This window comes from Pristiophorus japonicus, chromosome 3 (assembly GCF_044704955.1).
Source record: "Pristiophorus japonicus isolate sPriJap1 chromosome 3, sPriJap1.hap1, whole genome shotgun sequence".
NCBI lineage: Eukaryota > Metazoa > Chordata > Chondrichthyes > Pristiophoridae > Pristiophorus > Pristiophorus japonicus.
Window position 1 is genome coordinate 257,868,849 of NC_091979.1, and position 22,468 is coordinate 257,891,316.

Genomic DNA, 22,468 nt, shown 5'->3' on the forward strand with positions numbered 1-22,468 from the left:
CTTTTTTCCTCCCATCAGCACAACCTCCTAACTTGTCATCTGCAAAAGTGGATATGCAACTCTCTACTACTTCATCCAAGTCATTGATACACATATATATGGTGAAAAGCTGAGGCCCCATTTCAGATCCCAAAAGAAACACCACTTGTCATGTCATATTGCCAATCCGAGTATATTCTCGACTGTCTCTTATCTCCCAACCAATTAGCAATAGAGTTTGCATATAAAGAAAAATGTTTAATGCAAGTTAACTATAGTTCCTTAAATGGAGCAAGTTACATCACATTGTTGGCTTTAAAATATAGATAAATATTGCTGCATACTTTTCCATCCACAGTGATTCTCATTGGGATTAGATCTTAGAGGTTTGAACTCAGTACAAAATAATACAGCTGTAGCTTCTGGGAAAAATGTGATGATCTACCATATTTTTCCTAATCAAGGCACCATTGTCACTATGGGCTCAAGTTTCGGCCTGAGTTGCTCCTATTTTTTTTTGGAGCAACTAGTTTAGAATGGAGCATCTTAGAAATTGCAATTCTCAGCATTTAGTTTGCTCCAGTTCTAGTCAGTTAGAATAGTTTCATTTTAGAACAGATTGTTTTTTCAAAAGGGGGCGTGTCCAGCCACTTATGCCTGTTTTGCAAGTTTAGGCAGCGAAAACTTACTCCAAACTAACTTAGAATGGAGTAAGTGTAGATTTTTGTACGCTCAGAAAAACCTTGCCTACAATTATAAATCAGGCTTAGGGAACGAAAGATTGGGGAGGGAAGTTTACAAACATTAAACACTCCACTTTTACAAATAAACAGCCATCAGTATGATAAATCAACTAATGAATCAATCCAAAAAAATTAAATATAAAAAAAAATAATAAATCAATCTCTAAGTTATTTCTTCTCTCCTACTGCAGCACCAGGAGCCTTCCAACAGCGTGCTGGGATGCCCCCCCGCCCAGTGTGTGTGTCTCTCTGTCTCTGTTTCTGACAGCGATGGGGGGGGGGGGGGTGGAGGGAAGAGGAGGAGGAGGAGGAGGAGGAGGAGGAAGAGGAGGGGGGGTGGGGATGGAGGGAGGGGGTGAGAGAGAGGCTGAACGGGCCGGGTGGGCCCCGCCGACGACATGGAAGGAGGGGTTGGAGGGGGCTGAATGGGAGGGAGATCCAGTCCGATCTTCGCCCGGTGAGCCCATTCGGCAAGGGCTAGGGTCAGGCCCCTCCCATGCAGTCTTGGGGGCCTGGAGCTACTGCACATGCGCACACATTCTAGCGCGCATGTGCAGAGGTCCCGGCACTGTTTTCAGCACCAGGACCTGACTCTGCCCCCGACCCTTCGTGCTGCGCCTCGCCGAGCACAAAGACGTCCTGAGGAGACTGGAGAATCACGAGGTAAGTTTTTGGCACCCTTTTTCTTCCAGAAAGTCGGCACACCTTATTGAAATGCGCCGTTTTTCCAGAGGGTGGAAACTTGGGCCCTATATTACCAGCACTGGTGGTTATGAATGCTTCCTTAAGAACATAAGAAATAAGAGCAGGAGTAGGCCATTTGACCCTTCACGCCTGCTCCGCCATTCAATAAGATCATGGCTGATCGCCCTCAAATCTACTGTCCCACAATATCCCGAATCCCTTGATTCCCTTAGTATCCAAAAAAATCTAGCGATCTCTGTCTTGAATATACTCAACAACTAAGCATCCACAGCCCTCTGGGATCGAGAATTCCAAAGGTTCCCAACCCTTTGAGTGAAGAAATTTCTCATCATCTCAGTCCTAAATGGCTGACTCATTATTCTGAGACTGTGACCCCTAGTTCTAGACTTCCCAGCCAGAGGAAACATTCTCCCATTATCTACCCTGTCAAGCCCCTTACAAATTTTATGTTTCAATGAAATCACCTCTCATCCTTCTAAACTCTTGGGAATATAGGCCTCGTCTACTCAATCTCTCCTCATAGGACAGTCCCCCCATCCCCAGAATCAATCTAGTGAACCATTGTTACACTCCTTCTTTCCTTGGGTAAGGAGACCAAAACTGTACACCATAGTTGCTATTTGCTTTCCAAAATGCATGCTGTACCTGCATGTTAGCTTTCTGTGATTGATGTACAAGGACACCCAGGTCCCTCTGTGTGCCAACATTTCCCAGTCTCTCCATTTTTTTAAAAAAAAAGTCTTTTTTTTAATGTTTCCTACCAAAGTGGATAACACATTTTTCCACATTATATTCCATCTGCCATATTCTTACTCACTCACTTAACCTGTCTATAAACCCTTTGCAGCTTTGCATCCTTCTCGCAGCTTACTTTCACACCGCTAGTATCAGCAAACTTGGGTACATTCTGCTCGCTCCCCTCATCTAAGTCATTGATATAGATTGTAAATAGTTGAGACCCGAGCCCTGATCCTTGTGGTACCCTACTAGTTACAGCCTGCTAACCCAAAAATGGCCCGTTTATTCCTATTCTGTTTTCTGGCCATGAACCAATCCTCAATCCATGCCCCCAAGCCCATGAGCCCTAATTTTGTGTAATAACCTCTTGTGTAGCACTTTATCGAATGCTTTTTGAAAATCCAATACACTACATCCACTGACTTGGGTGCTCACCATGCTCAACAGATAAGTTTAACCTATCTGGTATAATAAATTTGAACTGAGAGCCATTTTCTAGCGTAGTAGTGCTCATCCTATATCCAATTCAAAGACATTTTAGCACTTAATAGGATCATAAAGACCCACATTCAGGGCCCAAGTTTCGGCCTCAGTTGCTCCTGATTTTTTGGAGCAACTGGTGTAGAACGCAGTATCTTAGAAATTCAAATTCTCGGCATTTAGTTTGCTCCAGTTCTAGTCAGTCAGAACAGTTTCACTTTGGAACAGAATTTTTTTTTCAAAAGGGGGCGTGTCCGGCCACTTACGCCTGTTTTCAAAGTTTCGGCAGTGAAAACTTACTCCAAACTAACTTAGAATGGAGTAAGTGAAAATTTTTGTACGCTCAAAAAAACCTTGTCTACACTTTAGAAAATCAGGCATAGGGAATGGGGGGGGGGGGTGGAGGGGGTTTAAAGGGAAGTTTACAAACATTAAACACTTCAGTTTTACAAATAAAGAGCCATCGATAATAAATGATAAAAACATCAATAAATCAATCAAAAGAAATTAATAAGAAATAATTTTTCAATAAGTAAATAAAACATTTTCTACTTACTGACTGCAGCACCGGGAGCCCTCCAACAGTGTGCTGGGATGCCCCCCCCCCCAGTGTGTCTCTGTCAGTGTCTCTATCTCTGTCTGTCTGTCAGTGTCTCTCACTCTCTGTCAGTGTCCGTGTTTCTGACAGCGAGGGGAGGAGGGGGTAGAGGGAGAGAGGGGGGGGACAGGGGGAGAAGAAGGGTGGAGGAAGGAGAAGGGGGGGTAGGGAAAGAGGCCCAAGACTTCGGGCAGGGCCCGTCCCCAGCACCAGATTTACAGGTAGGTGGCGTTGGGTCGGGTTGGGTCGGGGGGAGCGCAGGTCGGGTGGGGGGGGGGTGCGGGGGGGTGGCGGTCGGGAGCACGGGTCGGGGGGGGGGTGCGCGGGGGGCGATGGAGGTCCGGGTGGGGGGAGGTTGGAGGTCGGGTTGGTTCAGGGGGGAGTTTGGGTCGGTGGGGGTCGGGGGGGCAGGTGGTGGGAGGGAGGGAGGTTCGGGGGTGGGGGAGCGGGAGTCGAGTCGGGAGGAAGCAGGAGCTGGGATTGGGAGGCAGCCTTATGCACGCAGCCCCAGTGAGTCCATTCGGCCAGGGCTAGGGGCTGCGTGCTTCGGGCCCCTCCCACACAGTTTTGGGCACCTGGAACTACTGCACATGCGCGCTCACTGTATCGTGCATGTGCAGAGGTCCCGGCACTGTTTTCAGCGCAGGGACCTAGCTCCGCCCCCAACTGCTCGTGCTGCGCCGCGCCTGGCTCAAGAGGACCTGCAGGGAGCCGGAGAATCTGGACGTTTTTTTTTTAGGCGCACTTTGTGGTGTGAAAAACGGGCGTCCAGGTCGGGGCTGCGCCACTTGGGCCCTCAAAAGTACAAAGGTTTAGCCAAATACAATATTTTGGTGCATCACTTAGAATAAAAGTCAAGTTTTGAGCATTCAGAATAATTTTCATGATTGGTAATAGATCTGATCTTCAATTGCTAATACAGGGTAACTAGCTTTGAGAAGTAGGTGTCCATGGCTGTTGCTGTAAACCTGAGTGAGTTCATTCTCTTTCATGGTCATTGTCTCCAAGGGCAAAAAATATTGCTTTACATGTTTAGTTGCTTGGAGACTGATGATCTTGGATACACATGACATTTAACTGGCTTCCAAAATTCTACTGAACTTTGCTTTTGATTTGAAGAAAAGCTACAGTTCATCAAGCTCCTCTTCACTGCCAAATTGGGTGTGCCTGCTCTTGAAAAATAATTTGCGTTTGATGGTTATTTCGGAAGGTTAAGGCGAAACAGCAAGAATTTTCTTAAAGGTTATTTTTTGTTACAGTTGTGGCCTATAGGGAACTAACTACAGAAACCTTCAAATAGAAATGAGGAAATGAGTCCATATCTAAGAAAAATAGTTTACAATTTTTATATTTACCAAAGGAGTGTAATGAATCCAGCACCATCTATGAATGAAAAATTATTAAATGTGTCATTCACCTCTCTGGGGAAAAGCTTTTTGAAAGAACTTTCTTGATGCTATGAAAAATATTGGAAGGATTGAATGCTTTTAAAATCTAGAACTCCTGTCTGGAACCAGAGTTGGTTGGCATATTGTTTTGAACTAAATTCAACTAATATGAAATTCTTGCCCTGGAAAAATTATACTTAGTTTTTTAACTTTGGCATTATGAGAAATATGTGGTCCCATTCCCACATCCAAAATTCCTGCTCAAACTGATGTATAATTTAAAATCACCCTTGTGCATGAAAGAAATTCAGTATGGCAAGGTGGAACTTTTCCTAATGATGAAATACTGCATTATTGTCTCTGGATTAAAGAACATCATTTTACATGTTTAAGGAGAGAGGGAAACTACACAATGAAACGGTAAAAAAAATGCTTTTGTGATGGGTGCAGACATAAATATGAGACACAAAAACAGTCTTGTTAATGATAGCAGCATTTTATTGGCTTGTAGCATTAGTGCTCCTCTAACTTGCTGCACCCTGGGACATGCACCAATACTAGTGTGAAAATCTGGTGCCGAAATCATAGCGAAATAGCATCAAATGAATTGGGATATCCGAGTACCTGGTTGCATAGCTTGCTTTATACATTGTGCTTGGAGGATAATTGCAGTCAAGTAATGCGTAAAAAGGTTTGGATCCATTTTCTTTCCCGTGAGTGAAATTGACATTTACAGTGACAATTTAAATAAGTACTACGATGTTACATCTTGGACAAAAATGCTTGATTTTTTTTATCTCCGTGAATTCTTTTCCAACATATAGAAGCCATGTTTACAACCATCAATTTAAAATTGTACTCTCCAACCTTAATGTAATAAAAATAAAGCATAGTTTCTTATGACACGGTGGGAAATTTTCCAATTTGTCATGCAGTATGTTAGTCACCTCTTTATGTAGTAACATGGCTCCATGCACAACTATCCTTTGCTCTTCTCATTCAGCATATTTATGGTCCACTTCAGAAACCTGTTTTGAGCATTTGTATCCTGTATAATAGCCTGGGTACTAACCCGCACCAAGTCAAGATCACCCATCATCCCTGTGCTTTCTGACCTACATTGGCTCCCAGTTAAACAATGCCTGAATTTCAAAATTATCATCCTTGTTTACAAATCGCTCCATGGACTTGCCCCTCCCTATCTTTTTCAGCCTCACAATCCCACAAGATGTCTGCGCTCCTCAAATTCTGCCCTCTTGAACATCCCTCATTATAACTGCTCAACCATCAGTGGATGTGCCTTCAGCTGCCTGGGCCCTAAGCTCCGGAACTCCCTCCCTAAACCTCTACGCCTCTCTACCTCTCTTTCCTCCTTTAAGACGCTCCTTAAAAACTATCTCTTTAAACAAGCTTTTGATCATCTGCCTATTTCTTCTGTGGCTCGGTGTCAAATTTATCTGTTTGTCTGTAACACTTGTGAAGTGCCTTGGGTTGTTTTACTACATTAAAGGCGCTATATGAATAAAAGATTATTTATTATTATAACAGGTTAATATGGAAACTGCAAGATTCTTCAAGTGTGATTTTGAAGAAAATGGATCAATGGACAATGTCTGTCTGTTTTTGAATCTTGCAAATGACCCAACGTAAGTACCTCAAAATAACAGATCAGGAAGCGAGTTTTTCCCCTCTTGCAGCAACTAAATCAAAAAAGGATGTGTCTGTGTGTGTGTGTGTGTGTATGAATTAGACCGGCTTCTGCAATTCAGGAGAATAGTCGATTTTTACAAGACGGCAGGTGCTACAGCCAGTGCATAAATACGCTTTTGACGAAACTAGCAGATGCACTGATGCTTGTCAGTCATATCTTGGCCTACAAAAACTATCATTTCACAACAGAGAATCTCTTTCCTTGCCATTTTGTTTGTAAATTTTTATTATCATAGTAATCACTGAATTTATCTTGCAAATACATCTTTTTCCATTATACATTTTTTAAAACTGCCATTCACGATCTGTAAAGAAACATTCAAATGAAACTAGTTTCCCGAAACAATGATCGTGCACATGTCTAGGTTGAATGTTTGATTAGGAAATTTATGTATTTGCAATATACCTTCGCACTATTGGTATAAAACACTCCATTATTCCCATTACATCCTGTCAAACCATTTTCTCTCAACTATCTTGACAGCAATTCATGTAAGTAAGACTTTGACGCTATAATCTGGAATCTTTATTCTGTCTACACAGAAGTACATAATCAAGGGCTGTTAATTATCCTGTTATTTAGATGTCAGCCATGGCTCAATGGTAGCACTCCCGCCTCTGAATCAGAAGGTTGTGGTTTCAAGCCCCACTCCAGAGACCTGGTCACATAATCTAGGCTGATACCTGAGTGCAATATGGAGAGAGTGCAGCACTATTAGGGTGTAAACCGAGGCCCTGTCTGCCCTCAGGTGGACGTAAAAGATCGTATGGCACTATTCGCAGGGGAGTTCTCCTGGTGTCCTGGCCACTATTTAGCCCTCAATCAAAATCATTGAAATAGAAGAGCTCATTTTCCTACAGTACAACAGCGACTACTTTTCAAAGTATTTCATTGGTTGTATAACGCTTTGGGACATCCTGAGGTCATGAAACGTGCTATGTAAATGCAAATTCTTTTCCTTTTTCTTACTGAATTGAAAGTAATCTTGTGCTACACTACCTAGAATCTCTTCAGGATGATTAATGCTGCACAAACCATAAGCTTATAGACTAGAGCCATTAATAACCAGTTAAAAGAAATAGTTTAAACACAACAAATGGAAAATAGTGAATTTAATATGCAAGCATAATTAGGGGGAAAAGAAAAGAAAATGCCGTTATTGGCCATACACAATGTGTACTGTCAGTGTCGCTGGTTAAGTGCTAGGAAGTATCTGAGGGGCATTTCATTTTAATGTCTAAACATGTTATTTTAGCCTTATATAACTCATTGTGTGATCACATTTAGAAAATTACAGTTTTGGGTACCATGCCTTCAAAAAGATATTGATGTACTGAAGGAGTTTCAGAGAAGGAGCATAGATCAACAGGCAAAATGGCAGCCTCCTCCATGAAATTTTGTTGGTGTTGAGTGATGGATGATTCTGAGCCACACAAATGAATGCACAGCCTGGTAGAGTTCAGCCTTTTTGTGAGAGAAAAGATTGAGAAAACATAGCAGTTAATGGGTATGATGTAATTGGCATCACGGAGACATGGCTCCAGGTTGACGAAGGCTGGGAACTCAACATCCAGGGGTATTCAACGTTTAGGAAGGATAGACAGAAAGGAAAAGGAGGTGGGGTGGCATTGCTGGTTAAAGAGGAAATTAATGCAATAGTAAGAAAGGACATTAGCTTGGATGATGTGGAATCGGTGTGGGTGGAACTACGGAATACCAAGGGGCAGAAAACGCATGTGGGAGTTGTGTACAGACTACCAAACAGTAGTAGTGAGGTTGGGGACAGCATCAAACAAGAAATTAGGGATGCATGCAATAAAGATACAACAGTTATCATGGGTGACTTTAATCTACATATTGATTGGACTAACCAAACTGGTAGCAATGCGGTGGAGGAGGATTTCCTGGAGTGTATTAGGAACAGTTTGCTAGACCAATATGTCGAGGAACCAACTAGGGAGCTGGCCATCCTAGACTGGGTGATGTGTAATGAAAACGGACTAATTAGCAATCTTGTTGTGCGAGGCCCCTTGGGGAAGAGTGACCATAACATGGTCAAATTCTTTATTAAGATGGAGAGTGACAGTTAATTCAGAAACTAGGGTCCTGAACTTAAGGAAAGGTAACTTTGATGGTTTGAGGCGTGAATTGGCTAGAATAGACTGACAAATGATTCTTAAAAGGTTGACGGTGGCTAGGCAATGGCAAACATTTAAAGATCACATGGATGAACTTCACCAATTGTACATCCCTGTCTGGAGTAAAAATAAAACGGGGAAGGTGGCTGAACCGTGGCTAACAAGAGAAATTAAGGATAGTGTTAAATCCAAGGAAGAAGCAGATAAATTGGCCAGAAAAAGCAGCAAACCTGAGGACTGGGAGAAATTTAGAATTCAGCAGAGGAGGACTAAGGGTTGAAGAGGGGAAAATAGAGTATGAGAAGAAGCTTGCCAGTAACATAAAAACTGACTGCAAAAGCTTCTATAGATACGTGAAGAGAAAAAGATTAGTGAAGACAAATGTAGGTCCCTTGCAGTCGGATTCAGGTGAATTTATAATGGGGAACAAAGAAATGGCAGACCAATTGAACAAATACTTTGGTTCTGTCTTCACGAAGGAAGACACAAATAACCTTCCAGAAGTACGAGGGGACCGAGGGTCTAGTGAGAAGGAAGAACTGAAGGATATCCTTATTAGGCGGGAAATTGTTACGGAAATTGATGGGATTGAAGGCCGGGAAATCCCCAGGGCCTGATCGTCTGCATCCCAGAGTATTTAAGGAAGTGGCCCTAGAAATAGTGGATGCATTGGTGATCATTTTCCAACAGTCTATGGGCTCTGGATCAATTAATGTAACTGGAGGGCAGCTAATGTAACACCACTTTTTAAAAAGGGAGGGAGAGAGAAACCAGTTAGCCTGAAATCAGTAGTGGGGAAAATGTTGGAATCAATTATTAAGGATAAAATAGCAGCACATTTGGAAAGCGGTGACTGGATCGGTCCAAGTCAGCATGGATTTATGAAGGGGAAATCATACTTGACAAATCTTGTGGAATTTTTTGAGTATGTAACTAGTAGAGTGGACCAGGGAGAACCAGTGGAGGTGGTGTATTTGGACTTTCAAAAGGCTTTTGACAAGATGCCACACAAGAGATTGGTGTGCAAAATCAAAGCACATGGTATTGGGGGTAATATACTGATGTGGATAGAGAACTGGTTGGCAGACAAGAAGCAGAGAGTCGGGATAAACGGGTCCTTTTCAGAATGGCAGGCAATGACTAATGGAGTGCTGCAGGGCTCGGGGCTGGGACCCCAGCTCTTTACGATATACATCAATGATTTAGATGAAGAAATTGAGTGTAATATCTCCAAGTTTGCAGATGACACTAAACTGGGTGGCGGTGTGAGCTGTGAGGGGGATGCTAAGAGGCTGCAAGGTGACTTGGACAGGTTAGGTGAGTGAGCAAATGCATGGCAGATGCAGTATAATGTGGATAAATGTGAGATTATCCACTTTGGGGGCAAAAAAGCGAAGGCAGAATATTATCTGAATGGTAGCAGATTAGAAAAAGGGGAGGTGCAACGAGACCTGGGTGTCATGGTTCATCAGTCATTGAAAGTTGGCATACAGGTACAGCAGGCGGTGAAGAAGGCAAATGGTATGTTGGCCTTCATAGCTTGGGGATTTGAGTATAGGAGCAGGGAGGTCTTACTGCAGTTGTACAGGGCCTTGGTGAGGCCTCACCTGGAATATTGTGTTCAGTTTTGGTCTCCTAATCTGAGGAAGGACGTTCTTGTTATTGAGGGAGTGCAGCGAGGGTTCACCAGACTGATTTCCGGGATGGCTGGACTGCCACATGAGACTGGATTAACTGGGCCTTTATACATTGGCGTTTAGGAGGATGAGAGGGGATCTCACAGAAACATATAAAATTCTGACGGGATGGGACAGGTTAAATGCGGGTAGAATGTTCCCGATGTTGGGGAAGTCCAGAACCAGGGGACACAGTCTTAGGATAAGGGGTAGACCATTTAGGACTGAGATGAGGGGAAATTTCTTCACTCAGAGTTGTTAACCTGTGGAATTCCCTGCCGCAGCGAGTTGTTGATGCCAGTTCATTGGATATTTTCAAGAGGGAGTTAGCTATGGCAATTACGGCTAAGGGGATCAAGGGGTATGGAGAGAAAGCAGAAAAGGGGTACTGAGGGAATGATCAGCCATGATCTTATCGAATGGTGGTGCAGGCTCAAAGGGCCGAATGGCCTACTCCTGCACCGATATTCTATGTTTCTATTTTAAGGTGCTAAGAGGCTTGGATAATGAAATCAGGTTATTTATCTTAAATTGTAATCTCAGACTCTGAGGAAGCAAGCTTGAAATTGAAAAATTTTGTATAATTCTGGCCACCACACTTTAGGAAGGATGTCAAGGCCTTGAAGAGGGTATAGAGATGGTTTCCCAGGATAATACCAGGGATCAGCGACTTCAATTATGTGGAGAGATTGGAGAAGCTGGGATTGTTCTCCTGAGAGCAGAGAAGGTTAAGGGAGACCTAATGGAGGTATTCAAAGTTATGAAGGGTTTTGATAGAGCAAGTAAAGAGAAACTGTGCCCTCTGGCAAGTGAGTATGTACAACAATAACTTGATTTCTATCGCGCCTTTAACTAGTAAAATATCCCAAGGCGCTTCACAGGAGCGTTATCAAAAAGTCTGACACCGAGACATATAAGGAGATATTAGGGCAGATGACCAAAAGCTTGGTCAAAGAGGTAGGTTTTAAGGAATATCTTAAAGGAGGAAATAGAAATAGAGATAGGGAGACGGAGAGGTTTGGGGAGGGAATTCCAGAGCTCGGCAACTGAATTTACGGCTGCCAATGGTGGAACGATTAAAATAGATGATGCACAAGAGGTCAGAATTAGAAGCACGCAGATATCTCGGAGGGTCGTAGGACTAGAAGAGGTTACAGAGATGGGGAGAGGCGAGGCCATGGAGGGATTTGAAAACCAGGCCAAGGATGAGAATTTTAAAATCGAGATGTTGCTCAACCAGTAAACAGAGGTCATATTTAAAATAATTGGCAAAAGAATTAGAGGGGAAATGAGGAGAATTTTTTCACTGTGTTCTGATCTGGAAGCACTACCTGAAAGGGTGTTGGAATCAGATTCCATAGGAACTTTGAAAAGTCAATGGGACATGTACGTGAAGAGAATTCATTTGCAAGGCTATGTGGGGAAAAATATGAGCTGTGGGACTAAATTGGACAGCTTTCTAAGAGCTGGCGCAGGCATGACTGACCAAATGACCACCTCTGTGCTGTGACCTCTAGAATCATTGTAGATCCATTCTTAATTAAACTAGATAGGTGCTGATCACACACATAATCAGTTTTAAAATCTGACAACTGATACTCTTACTGCTGAACCAACTGCTTTTTGCCAATTGTAAAATTTTTTTATTTCAGTTTAATTTCTGTAGAAAATTGACCATGATGAAACAGAATTTAAATTGTGATTATAGTGAACGAACCTACAGGATGGTTTGCCTTTAAACGTGATGATCTCAACCACTGTAGAAATACAGGGCCCAAGTTTCCACATGATTTGCGCCTGATTTTTAGGAGCAACTGGTGGAGAACGGACTATCTTAGAAATCGCAATTCTCCACATTTTTTTTTCTGCAGTTCTAGTCAGGTAGAACAGTTCTACTTTGGAACAGAATTTTTTCTTCAAAAGGGGGCGTGTCCGGCCACTGACGCCTGATTTCAAAGTTTCCACAGTGAAAACATACTCCAAACTAACTTAGAATGGAGCAAGTGAAGATTTTTGTAGAACTGAAAAAACCTGTTCTACACATTAAAAAATCAGGCGCAGGTTACAAATTAGGCATCGGGAACGAGGGGGGAAAGGGAAGTCATTAAATTCTACAATAAATCCTGTGTTATACTTATACAAATATTATACAAATAAATCCAACCTGAATAAACATAAGCAGGAGCGGGAGTCGGCAGGAAGCAGGAGCTGGCCGTGCGAGGAGCCTTATTCACGCAGTCCCAGTGAGGCCATTGGGCCAGGGCTAGGGGCTGCGTGCTTCAGGCCCCTCCCACACAGTTTCGGGCGCCTGGAGCTTACTGCACTTGCGTGCCCACTAGCGCGCATGTGCAGAGCTCCCGGCACTGTTTTCAGCGCAGGGTCCTAGCTCCGCCCACTTCAGCTCCTGCTGCGCTGCGCCGAGGACCTGCAGGGAGGTGGAGAATACGGAGGTTTTTTTTAGGCGTGCTTTGTGGCGTGAAAAACGGGCGCCCAGCTCGGAGGGGCGCCCGTTTTTTATCGGGTGGAAACTTGGGCCCACAATGTGTATATCAAAAAAATGCTGAAATGCTTATATTCTGAGGCTAGTACTGACCTTAACACTGTCTCTTTCAACAGCATTGAACGCATTATTACTCCTCGTCTTGCACTGACTACTGCAGAATACCTTGCCTACCAATGTGAAAAGCATGTGCTGGTTATTTTAACAGACATGAGCTCTTATGCTGAGGCTTTGAGAGAGGTACGTGCTTCCCCCCCCTGTATGTTCATCATGTATAATGGTTGTTATGTCATGTCATGTGTTTAATGGTTGGCGGAATATTAATTATAGTTTAATCTGAGATAATAGGCTTTTGCTGAGTGAAACTGTCTATAAACGCAGATTATGGGACCGAGGAGGAGATAATCTGGGAATATAAAGAATGGCATGACCAAGCGTGTTCCCTCCAGAATCTGCATAGTTTGCCCTGTTATTGGCCAACCAATCAAACTACTCAATCTCCAGATAGAGGCAACAACCACATATATAAAGCTTCAAAGATGATGAAGCATTAGATTTCTCGCTGACCTCCACTTCCCAAAGTTAACAAAGCAAAACTCCAAGATACAGGCATGAAACCTTTTATGTATGAAGAGATTCTGACTGAACACTGAGCACAAAGTAAAGTGTGACCGTAGTCTTTTATTGCAGATCTCCAGAGTGCCTCTCCAGCCTGTGAGGCCTCCTTAAGTACCTGTGCTCCCAAGGGATTATGGGATCCCTTGGAACTCCAGGGGATGAGCCCACTGGTGGCTTTATAAAGTATCTACAAGTTTACATACATAACAACACACCCCCTGCCCCCCCCCCTCCAAAAAAAGTCAACAGTGTAACTATTTACAAGGTGAGATGATCTGGGACCCTTCTTTGCCTGGTTGATTGTCTCGGTGCAGATGCTTGTATTGATGAACCATCCATAATTCAATACAAATACAGGATCATTGATTTCAATTTCGCGTGACACATTTGCGTTATGATATGTACTTTGTTGAAGCCGCCTGCCCTCTACCTGTTCATGTAGATCAGGGTAAACTAACGAGAGCCTTGTCTTAAGTGCTCTTTGTATGAGCAGTTCAGCAGGTGGAATCCCAGTGAGCGAGTGGGGTCTCGTGCAGTAACTGAATAGGACTCGATAGGCGAGTCTGCAGTGAGCCTTCAGTTACCCTCTTCAAGTCTGAATTGATGGTTTGCACTGCTCTCTCTGCTTGACCATTGGATGCTGGTTTGAACGGAGCAAATGTGACATGTTTGATCCCGTTGCAGGTCATGAATTCTTTGAACTATGCACTGGTAAAACATGGCCCGTTGTCGCTCACCAGGACATCGGGTAGTCCGTGCGTGGCAAACATGGCCTGCAGGCTTTCAGTAGTGGCAGCGGATGTGCTTGCTGACATTATCTCACATTCAATCCATTTGGAGTACGCATCTACAACCACAAGGAATATTTTACCCAAGAACGGGCCTGCATAGTCAACATGAACCCTAGACCACGGTTTGGAGGGCCAAGACCATAAACTTAGTGGCGCCTCCCTGGGTGCATTACTTAACTGAGCATGTGTTACATGTGTGCATGCAGGACTCTTAAGTCCGCATTGGTACCGGGCCACCACACATGGGATCTGGCTATCGCTTTCATCATTACAATGCCTGGGTGGATACTGTGGAAGTCACTGATGAAGGGATCTCTGCCCTTCTTGGGAACCACTACCCGATTCCCCCCACAGAAGGCAGTCTGCCTGTATAGACATTTCATCTTTGTGCCGCTGGAACGGCTTTATCTCTTTCTGCATTTCCGCTGGGACGCTGGACCAGCCCCCTTGAAGCGCACAGATTTTTTTTACTCGGGACAGTAAGGGGCCCTGGCTCGTCCAGGTTCTAATCTGTCGGGCTGTGACGGGTGATTGCTCACACTCAAATGCTTCCATTACCATGACTAAATCTGCGGGCTGCGTCATTTCCACCCCCATGGTGGGCAATGGCAGCAGACTGAGAGCATCTGTGGCGGATGGCGTAGTTGTATGCGGACAACCTGAGTGCCCATCTCTGGATGCGGGCTGATGCATTAGTATTTATCCCCTTGCTCTCGGAAAACAGGGATATCAGTGGCTTATGGTCAGTTTCCAATTCAAATTTTAGCCCAAACAGAGATTGATGCATTTTCTTTACCCCATAGACACACGCTAACGCTTCTTTTTCAATCATGCTGTAGGCTCTCAGCCTTAGACAGACTCCTGGATGCATAAGCAATCGGTTGCAATTTCCCAAAACCATTAGTGAAGACAAATGTGGATCCCTTGCAGTTGGATTCAGGTGAATTTATAATGGGGAATAAAGAAATGGCAGACCAATTGAAGAAATACTTTGGTTCTGTGTTCACAAAGGAAGACACAAATAACCTTCCGATTGTACTACGGGACAGTAGTGAGAAGGAGGTACTGAAGGATATCCTTATTAGGTGGGAAATTGAAGGCTAATAAATCCCCGGGGCCTGATAGTCTGCATCCCAGAGAAGTTAAGGAAGTGGCCCTAGAAATAGTGGATGCATTGATCATTTTCCAACAGTCTGTCGGCTCTGGATCAGTTCCTATGAACTGGAGGGGAACTAATGTAACGCCACTTTTTTTAAAAGGAGGGAGAGAGAAGACGGGTAATTAGAGACCATTTAGCCTGACATCAGTAGTGGGGAATATGTTGGAATCAATCATTAAGGATGAAATAGCAGCGCATTTGGAAAGCAGTGACAGGATCGGACCAAGTCAGCATGGATTTATGAAAGGGAAATCATGCTTGACGAATCTTCTGGAATTTTTTGAGGATGTAACTAGAAGAGTGGACAAGGGAGAACCAGTGGATGTGGTGTATTTGGACTTTCAAAAGGCTTTTGACATGGTCCCGCACAAGAGATTGGTGTGCAAAATCAAAGCACATGGTATTGGGGGTCATGTACTCACATGGATAGAGAACTGGTTGGCAGACAGGAAGCAGAGAGTCGGAATAAATGGGTCCTTTTCAGAATGGCAGGCAGTGACTAGTGGAGTGCTGCAGGACTCGGGGCTGGGACCTCAGCTCTTTACAATATACATTAACGATTTAGATGAAGGAATTGAGTAATATATCCAAGTTTGCGGATGACACTAAACTGGGTGGCGTTGTGAGCTGTGAGGAGGACGATAAGAGGCTGCAGGGTGACTTGGACAGGTTAGGTGAGTGGGCAAATGCATGGCAGATGCAGTATAATGTGAATAAATGTGAGGTTATCCATTTTGGGGGCAAAAACTCGAAGGCAGAATATTATCTGGATGGCGGCAGATTAGGAAAAGGGAGGTGCAACGAGACCTGGGTGTTATGGTTCATCAGTCACTGAAAGTGGGCATGCAGATACAGCAGGCGGTGAAGGCAAATGGTATGTTGGCCTTCGTAGGGGATTTGAGTATAGGAGCAGGAAGGTCTTACTGCAGTTGTACAGGGCCTTAGTGAGGCCCCACCTGAAATATTGTGTGCGGTTTTGGTCTCCTAATCTGAGGAAGGACGTTCTTGCTATTGAGGGAGTGCAGCGAAGGTTCACCAGACTGATTCCAGAGATGGCTGGACTGTCATGAGGAGAGACTGGATCAACTGGGCCTTTATTCACTGGAGTTTAGACGGATGAGAGGGGATCTCATAGAAATGCATAAGATTCTGATGGGACTGGACAAGTTAGATGCAGGAAGAATGTTCCCGATGTTGGGGAAGTCCAGAACCAGGGGACACAGTCTTAGGATAAGGGGTAGGCCATTTAGGACTGAGATGAGGAGAAACTTCTTCACTCAGAGAGTTGTTAACCTGTGGAATTCCCTGCCGCAGAGAGTTGTTGATGCCAGTTCATTGGATATATTCAAGAGGGAGTTAGATATGGCCCTTACGGCTAAGGGGATCAAGGGGTATGGAGCGAAAGCAGGAAAGGGGTACTGAGGGAATGATCAGCCATGATCTTATTGAATGGCAGTGCAGGCTCGAAGGGCCAAATAGCCTACTCCTGCACCTATCTTCTATGTTTCTATTAGCTTGTTGCAATACACACCCAATGCCATCCAACGACGCATCACATGCTAGTACCAAACGCCTACATGGATCATACAACACAAGCAATTTGTTTGAGCATAACAATTTTCTTGCTTTTACAAAGGCATTTTCTTGGCTTTCGCCCCATACCCATTCGTCTCCTTTACACAGTAAGTGCAGTGGTTCTAGCAGTGTGCTGATACCCGGTAAGAAGTTAGCAAAATAGTTCTGGAGTTCTAGAAACGACCACAGCTCCGTCACGTTCTGTGGCCTCGGTGCGTTCTCGATCGCCTCCGTCATCGAATCGGTGGGTCTGATGCCGTCTGCCGCAATTTTTCTCCCCAGGAACTCCACTTCAGTCACCAGGAAGACACACTTTGAGCGTTTTTGCCTGAGCCCCACACGGTTGAGTCGACTAAGAACCACCTCCAGGTTCTGCAGATGCTCACCTGTGTCCTGACCTGTAACCAAGATGTTGTCCTGGAAGACCACCGTGAGCAGGACCGACTTCAGTAAGCTTTCCATGTTTCTCTGGAATATCGCTGCTGCTGATCGAATTCCAAATGGGCATCTGTTATAAATGAAGAGACCTTTGTGCGTGTTGATGCAGGTGCGGGTCTTCGGTGATTCCTCCAGCTCCTGCGTCATGTAGGCCGAAGTCAAGTCCAGCTTCGTGAACGTCTTTCCTTCCGCCAGCGTAGCAAAAAGGCCATCAGCCTTTGATAGCGGGTATTGGTCCTGCAGGGGGAAACTATTGATAGTTACTTTGTAATCACCACAGATTCTGACGGTGCCGTCTCCCTTGAGGATTGGAACAATCGGACAGGCCCACTCGTTGAAGTTGATCGGCGAAATGATGCCCTCTTTTTGCAGCCGGTCCAGCTCGATCTCTACCCTTTCTCTCACCATAAACGGTACTGCTCTCTCCTTGTGATGGATGGGTCGCGCCCCCGGAATTAGGTGGATCTGCACTTTTGCTCCTTGGAACTTCCCGATGCCTGGTTAGTGCAGCGAAGGGAACTTGTTTAAGACCTGGGCACACGAAGTATCGTCAGCAGACGCGTCCTAGTTCCAGCATATCTTTCCCAGCCAGCTCCTGCCGAGCAGTGTGGGACCATCGCCCGGTACCACCCAGAATGGTAGCTTGTGCACCGCTCTATTGTAGGAGACTTTTACAGTAGCACTGCCGATTATGGGAATCCGTTCCCAGTGTAAGTTCTCAGTTTTGTGCGAATTGGAGTCAGGGCTGGCCTTGAGGCCTTGCTGCATCACAATTTAGCGCAAGTCATTTTGCTCATAATGGACTAGCTCGTGCCCGTGTCCAGCTCCATTGAGTCCCTTTAGTTCAACCTTCAGCATTATTGGGGGACACTTTGTGGTGAATGTGTGCACCCCATATACCTCTGCCTCCTCGATCTGAGGCCCTGGTTCGTCATGATCCGCCATGGATCTATCCTCCTCTGCAACATGGTGGTTTGCAGGATTAACAAGATTTGCAGCTCGCCTGCACATACGTTGGAGGTGTGTCCCATTGTTCCACAGCCCTTGAAGTGGCATGAATGGAAACAATGATCCCTGCAGCACCGACAAGGTGTTAATGGCCTTGCATTCATCACCCTTGATGGTGGACTCTCAGAAATCTGCAGACGTGCAGCTGCAGGCATGTGAGGCCTGCCTGTATTTGAATTTGAAAACATCACTTTGTTCACAGTACTTGTAGCAGCACTCGTGCTGAGATTTGCTTAGCATTGTCACTGGTGGCAATGAACGCCTGGGCTATCGCTATGGCGTTACTCAAGGTTGGGGTCTCTACAATCAGCAGCTTGCGAAGTATAATTTCATGGCCAATGCCAAGTACGAAAAAGTCTCTGAGCATGTGCTCCAAATGTCCTTCAAATTCGCAATGTCCTGCAAGGCGTCTTAGCTCGGCAACATAACTCGCCACTTCCTGGCCTTCAGACCTTTTGTGGGTGTAGAACCGGTACCTCACCATCAGAACACTTTCCTTTGGGTTCAGATGCTCCCGGACCAGTGTGCACAAATCGTCGTATGATTTCTCTGAGTTTTGCTGGAGTAAGCAGGTTTTTCATGAGGCCGTACGTTTGTGCCCCGCAGACGGTGAGGAGAATCATCCTTTGTTTGGCAGCGTTCGTTTCTCCTCCAGCTTGTTGGCCACGAAGTAATGGTTGAGTCGCTCCACGAAGGTTTCCCAATCATCTCCCTCCGAGAATCTCCCCAGGATGCCCACTGTTCTCTGCATCGTTGGGTTCGTCAGTTATGATGTATGAAAAAAGAGTCTGACTGGATACTGTGAGCACAAAGTAAAGTGTGACCGTAGTCTTTTATTGCAGGTCTCCAGAGTGCCTCTCCAGCCTAAGAGGCCTCCTTAAGTACCTGTGCTCCCAAGGGATTATGTGATCCCTTGGGACTCCAGGGGATGAGCCCTCTGGTGGCTGTACAAAGTATATACAAGTTTACATATATAACAGCCCACATTGTTTGGTTCCATTGCCCCATTTAAAATGCCTGAATTGCATACTCCCTCGATCTATCTTTTCTCCAAACAAATTGAATTTACAGTTGACTTAAAATTACATTCAGGAATCATTCTTCTCCGTTCATCATGTAGTTTTTCAAGAAGTTGTATGAAGTTAGAATAAATCTAGTATAATCATAGAAAAGGGGTACAGTAGTATATGGTTATGTTACTGAACTAGTAATCCAGAGGCCTGGACTAATCTGGACCATGAGTTCAGCTGTGAATTTAAATTCAGTTAAATAAATAAATCTGGAATAAAAAGCTAGTATCAATAATGGTGACCATAAAACTACCGATTGTCGTAAAAACCATGTGGTTCACTAATTTCCATTATGGAAGGAAATCTGCCATCCTTACCTGGTCTGGCCTATATGTGACTCTTGACTCTTAGCTGTTCTCTGAAATGGTGGCTCACCACCTTCTCGAGGGCAATTAGGATGGGCAATAAATTCTGTCCTTGCCAGCAATGCCCACATCCCGTGAAAGAATTTAAAAAATACGCTTCCAAGGATATTCCACCTTGTAGTTGGATTTGATAGCTTCATATCGATTGCTTTCAGTAAATACACCAGATTGTCCGTCCCCCTCAACTTTGTTGACGCATACTTACACATTTCATATATGTTTTGAGTTTCGTGTTCCTATGTATGTAACCTTGCATTTATCCATATTGGCTTAACCCAGCTGGTTCTTCTTGAGAGCCAGCAATTTATTTTATGGGAGTCACCTAGCTAGCTTGGTCAGTTGGAAAATGTTGTTATACCAGATTGTGGGGGACCAGTTGGACAGATCGTTGGGGTGGGTGGAGGGATGGTGGTCAGTTGGGTAGATGGTGGCTGTGGGGGGGAGGTGGCAGTCAGACAGATCGTGAGGGGGGTGGTTTACAGGTTTACTTGTTGGGCTGGGGAAGAGGGAGAAACACTCCTGCTGTAAAGGCACTTGCCTATTCCATCTGGCCCTTGAAGCCTTCCTTCAGCTGCTGGGTTTCCTGAGGCGTGGGAAACCTAGCCTGCAGGTGTAAAAATTAAAGTTGGGTTCAAGTGGAGGCTGCAGCCGCCTTAAAATATTTCAAGGACTGACCCGCCTCCCCCCGACCCGTCTCGGTTAAAGCCGGAAATAGGCAGGTTTGGGTCAGGTTACCCATTTTCTTATTTTTAAACCCACCTGCCCTGGGGAGTTAAAATTCCCCCCTATGTTCCTGTAAGTTAACAAATGCAGGAATCTCCTCACATGACCCTTGAGCCCCCAGTTTGAAAAACTCTGCTGTAGGTAATAACTTGAATTTAATTTCAGATCCTTTGAAAATCTGACTCTTCCATCATGAATGTCATAAGTACTTTCCATAGTTTTTTGATGGCATATTTTCTACACAATGAATGATGGACAGAAATCACTTAACATTTGTAGTGCTTATTTAATAGTAATATCTAAGTGAAGATTGCATGTAATTTATTATGTTAGATGTATTTGCTCTTTAGCCATATGTTGAACAAGCTCACACTGCTTTTGAAAGCAATTTTGGTATGGAAAACCAATTTAGTGCAACACTATTATCCAAGGTTAAGAGATAATTCAAGATATCCATTTTTGTTCAGATACGAAGATATCTGTAGACTATTTTCACTTATTTACTAATGACCGTGGACATAGCATGAATGTTGCTGGTGTTGTCTGAAGGTGAGATCACATCTATTGCTGCATAGCTCAAATGCAATTGATTACGAACAAAACTTAAGAAGCCTTGACCTTGATGCAGAACAGTCTCTCCAGTAGTTTTTGGTAAACTACATCTTGACTTTGATATTTGCCTAAGTACTAAAAAAAAGCCTGCATTTATATAGTGCCTTTCACGACTACTGGACGTCTCAGCACTTTACAGCCAATGAAGTATTTTTGGAGTGTAGTCACTGTTTAATAGCAAAATACAGATACAAAATAATCACAATGCATGCCAAACTTGTCTATTCCCATGATTATTTTATATCTGTATTTTGCTATTTAACTTGTTTTAGTATTCTATATAGTAAAACATGTGCATTTTTCCCTGCATCCAAGTGAGTATTCACATTTTGAAAAAGTGTATCTAACTGGAAAAAGACCAGTTTTGCAGCTAATCAGTTTGATATTGTTAAAGATGTAAAAAAACTGGAATTACTCCATATTACTGAGGTACAGTAATATGCCATAGATAAATGAAATATATTAAGTATTCAATGGATCATGAAAAAAACTTTTTAATTTTTCTATTTTTTTCAACTTTACATAATTATATAGGTGAGGGTGAGTTGTTTTTATTTTGCTGCTTGAAATTTGAATAAAGAGTGACTTACAGTTGTGTAAATTAATGGGGGGAAAAAAACAAGGTGTTTGGATTAGCGTACAGGACTTTCAACTTAAACACGAGTTTGAAGCTATGTCAAATGTTGCATAATGGCAGGGAGGACATACGTTGGAATCTTTGCCAAGCTACATGTCCTCTCAGCTTCACATTGAATGAATTACTTTCAAGTGTAGTCATGATTTTCTGTCTATAAATGCAAGCTGTTGTAGTAAAGTGCAATAGCCTACTTAACCACAACAAGATCCCATAAATAGCAAATCTGAGATTGTGTGATGGTTGAGGGAGGAAGGTTGGCTAGCACAGCAGAAATATACCTTGTTCCTCTTTGAACAGATAGACAGTCTGTTGTTTGTTGTCTCATCCATATTGCAACACCCTTGACAATCCAGTAGATCCTCAGGATGGGGTAATTGTAATATTCTGGCCAGAAGACCTACACCTGTAGAGTTGCAACAGATGTGCCATCCCCAAAGAAGTGCTGGGAAATTGGAGTGGCACCTTGCAGTCTCAAGTACTGGATCCCCTCTGGGTAGAATTATGGAGTCGCCTGGGAATGTCCCCAGACATCCCCCACAAAGCTTGCTGTGGATGTAGAAGTGTGGATGGAATACTTGATTATGTGCCCATCCCCCCCCTTCCAAATTGGGATTTTGGACCCATTAATGGGACAGAAATTTGGCAGATTGAATGCTACTCCCAAATTCCTGCCCCTCCCACCCATCCTGGCAGGTGATCAGCCTGAGTTGAGCCCATCCTCACCCCCAAAATTTTTGCCTACATGTATTAATATATAAAATGTGTGTGTGATGAATGTATGCATGCCAATATGTATGCATATGATTGGACTAAAGG

The 22,468-nt window shown here is 43.9% G+C and overlaps 1 protein-coding gene across 1 annotated transcript in view; it reads left to right on the top strand.

Moving 5' to 3' along the window:
* The window catches only part of LOC139260239 (V-type proton ATPase subunit B, brain isoform-like), a 105,058-nt gene that overhangs the window by 71,871 nt on the left and 10,719 nt on the right, over positions 1-22,468 (top strand). Inside the window, exons 8-9 of the mRNA XM_070876565.1 lie at positions 6,180-6,277; positions 12,773-12,896. Coding sequence (XP_070732666.1) covers positions 6,180-6,277; positions 12,773-12,896 — 222 coding nt within the window. The remainder of the gene's footprint in view (positions 1-6,179; positions 6,278-12,772; positions 12,897-22,468) is intronic.